Source organism: Habropoda laboriosa, unplaced genomic scaffold (genome assembly GCF_001263275.1).
Source record: "Habropoda laboriosa isolate 0110345459 unplaced genomic scaffold, ASM126327v1 scaffold89, whole genome shotgun sequence".
In the NCBI taxonomy this organism is placed as follows: domain Eukaryota; kingdom Metazoa; phylum Arthropoda; class Insecta; order Hymenoptera; family Apidae; genus Habropoda; species Habropoda laboriosa.
In genome coordinates, this window is record NW_017100263.1 from 2700448 (window position 1) to 2703844 (window position 3397).

General features: G+C 38.9%; 1 protein-coding gene across 1 annotated transcript in view; it reads left to right on the forward strand.

The window, feature by feature from the left end:
- The first annotated feature begins 3057 nt into the window (after positions 1-3057).
- Positions 3058-3397, forward strand: part of LOC108573036 (patj homolog) — a 102049-nt gene continuing 101709 nt past the window's right edge. Inside the window, exon 1 of the mRNA XM_017935392.1 lies at positions 3058-3127. Coding sequence (XP_017790881.1) covers positions 3058-3127 — 70 coding nt within the window. The remainder of the gene's footprint in view (positions 3128-3397) is intronic.

The window sequence follows — 3397 nt, forward strand, 5'->3', positions numbered from 1 at the left end:
TTTGTCAATTGTTATTTCACGGATATAAAGGGTGTCTTTCAACTGGTGGTATAATCTGAAATAAATTCTGAAAGAATACAGGGTGATTCACTTAACCTGACGTTACTCGTAAACTATTCGCTGTAAGAAATAGTGTATGAAGTAAAAGTTGCACGATTTCAGGGGGGGACATATGTTACTATAATCATTTTCCTTTTAAATTGTTTATGCATGAAGTTTCGAAGGTCATGATGATTTTTTAAAGTGGAACATCCTACATTTCTTTCCGGAAATTGAAATAGCTGAAATTAAGGTGTAATATGTCTAAAATGAGTATTTATTGAGATATTTAAGTGCCATTTTATTGAAGTGAAATTTACAAAAAATACGCAGAAGCATATTTCTCTACCAGTAAGCTTTGTATGATAAAATGTTACTCTACACTTTCCACTTATCTTTTTACGTAGATTTACCCCTTTCCGGGTTTCACCGCCAGTTCTGAGACATCCTGTATTATGTGTAAACTTGTCACTAATCTAGAGAGAGTTTGAGTCGAATTTTTGAAATTTTTTTTTTCATGGAAGGAATGGTTTTTAAAGTGGAAAAAGTGAAACGAGAAGTTTGGTTTAAACCCTTCGTAAGGGCAGTAATATTACTAATGTATTGATTAAGTTCATACTTCCATTTTGAATAGTATATCACGATTAATAGGAAGCTTGCAGATTTTAATCGATGTATTTGAAATTCGAGTTGCGTTTTGACAATCTACGTGAAGAGAAGTTCCGTGTTACAGTTGACGTAATATAGTGTCAATTAATTGTTCGCATTTTTCAGAAGAGATATAAGAAGCACATTACGATACTGCTATTTTTTAACTCTTATATGCAAATTTCTTATTAGATCTGAAAAATAGCACTAAAGTGGAAGTGATAAATTGCATCAGTACTTGGCGAGTCATTTTGGAGTGAAAAGTGTCACGTACACTTGTCAAAAGTTTATAAGAAAAATGAGATATTGCAGGCACATCTGGTCTCCTCATTTTTCGTACATTATTCATCTTACCTTCTTATCTCCAGTTACATTCCACAAGAATTGTACTCACAATTTAATCTCAATAACGTCTAACAAAGAACAATTAAGAAAAACTCAGTCCTTCTTAACTGTTAAATGAGCAACTAGTTTAGAATCACTTTTAGGATCAGATAAGCAACTTCTCTTAAAACGGCAATGGCTGTGACAAATTACAACTGCAACAACGGAAATATATTTTCATAAATGATGTGTGATACAAACAAAATACGCGTATAGTATATACCCTCGTAAGTGAAGAGAGAAACTAACGGCGAGCATGATTCAGCCCGTACGAATGATCGGAGCACGAATGATCGGAACACGAATGATTTTTCAGCACTTTCTTGAACCGTAGTTCTCGGTTCACGAGGGTTTCTCTTTTTGGAAAACTATGAGGGCAACAATTTGAAAAAAGGGTCGTGTCAGAAACACCCCGAATCGAAAAAATGGTGGGCGCAAAATTACTCAAACTCGCAAATGTGTGCATTTCTTATAAGAACGTGGTCGCGTGGTCTAAGCGTCGTTCACCAAAGGATTTGTACGTCCGGTGGTCTTGTAAAGAGCGAGGATGCGCCGACCTGGCCGATTCTTGCGCGCTTCCCGCGCGAAGCAAGCCTGGGAAAATTCCCAGGGGGCGTGTCACACGTGTAAGCTGGGCCTGGTCCCAATTGGCTCGCTTCGCAGTCTTCGGAACGGATTTTCTTACAGCTGTTTTTCATTTAAAAAACCATACATTTTCTTTTGTTATTTAAAAATGATTCACAAATTCAAGAGTCCCTGTGAGCTGATAACGAATTTTATTTGGAATCTGTGTGTGAAAAATGAAGTTAATCTGATGAACAGTGAAGCAGTTTATTATGCCCATCGTAAGGCCGCTGCCCTTTTTCCCGTTTTTATATGCTTCTTCGGCCGTTAGGGCCCTGCAAGCCGTGGGGTGGGGGTGCACTGCTCCTTGTCTAGGGCCCCCGGCTCGGGCCCCGCGGGCTTTGCCTAGGCGCGTCGCACGGCGCCTTACACTATTTCGAGAAAAACGCGTTTAAAGTTTTGTATCGATGCCCGTGGAGTGGCACGACTCGTTTCATTCGAACGACTGTAACTTCGTCGGTAATTCGAAATTCGAGTTCGCTTATATCGAAAAGTCATTTCTTTAGAGATTTACACTGGTTTTTGTAATGCTATTTTCTGTGCCTTCGCGATTTTTCAAGTAAAGCTCATCGAAGTACAGTTTCAATTTTTAACGAAAAGCTGTGATCATTATTTCTCACCCACCATACTCACTTAACTTGACTTTGCGTCACCTATTTTGTGATTTTGAAATTGAAGAGTTGATTAAAACGACGCACTTTTCAAACAGTTCCGAGGCTGATCTGAAAGGAATTTCTGAAACAACCAACGAATAATGTTTTCAGAAATGTAAAATACCTTGACAACGTGTAGCTGCTACAATGGACTATTTTAATTTCGGACAATCTTTTATCAACAAAGTTTTACGACGCAAGAAATGTTTCGGTCAAATCTCGCGCGCTTCAATCTATCAATCTGATCTCAGTAGAATTTCTCGTCTAAAATAAGCAGGGACCAAAAATAAACGTCTATCGCGTGTTAACGCGTCACGTGTCACGGAAAGGGGATGAAGGCGAGCAGAGAATAATCAGGGCGAGGAATTAGTTCGAATGAAAGGCCGGCGAAAATATGTTCGAAGGAAGGGAAATCGTTAATGAAGGCACACCTGCGTGAACGGGAAGCGACGTTGGCTAGGCTCCAAAAAACTGGCTGCTGTGTTGTCGGGAATCACCTGACGGGCCTGTCTTGTCACGTTGATTTTCGCTTTTGAACTTCAGATTTCATGACAGATTGCGACCGACCGCATGACAGACAAGGCATAGTGGAATCTCTGTTATCCGAATCTTCCACTGTCCAAACATTCTGTTATCTAAACGTTTGTTTTTTTCTACCTTCTCTACAACAACGCCACGTTTTGTCTCTCTTTGAAGTGGAAACTGCAACATGACGACGCACGCTGGTATACAGGGTAGCTCAGCTAAATGGGATTATCTAAATATCTGCCCTATTTGTTGTATGAAGAAACTTCTCAGGGCAAATTTACACTATTGCAGGGGGCACATGTAATCACGGAAACGGTTTTTTTCTCAAGGTCATTTTATCACGAGATTTTAAAGTCATCGCCATTTTTTTATATTCTTTTCAGTATCCTTGTAAAGAGTGAGAAACAAATTCCCTTCGTTCAATTTTGAGATATTTGTGTCCAAAAATAATTAAAATTTCCGAAAAAATTTACTCAAGAACATCGAGTCACACGTTTGTCAGAAATACATACTGTGATCCG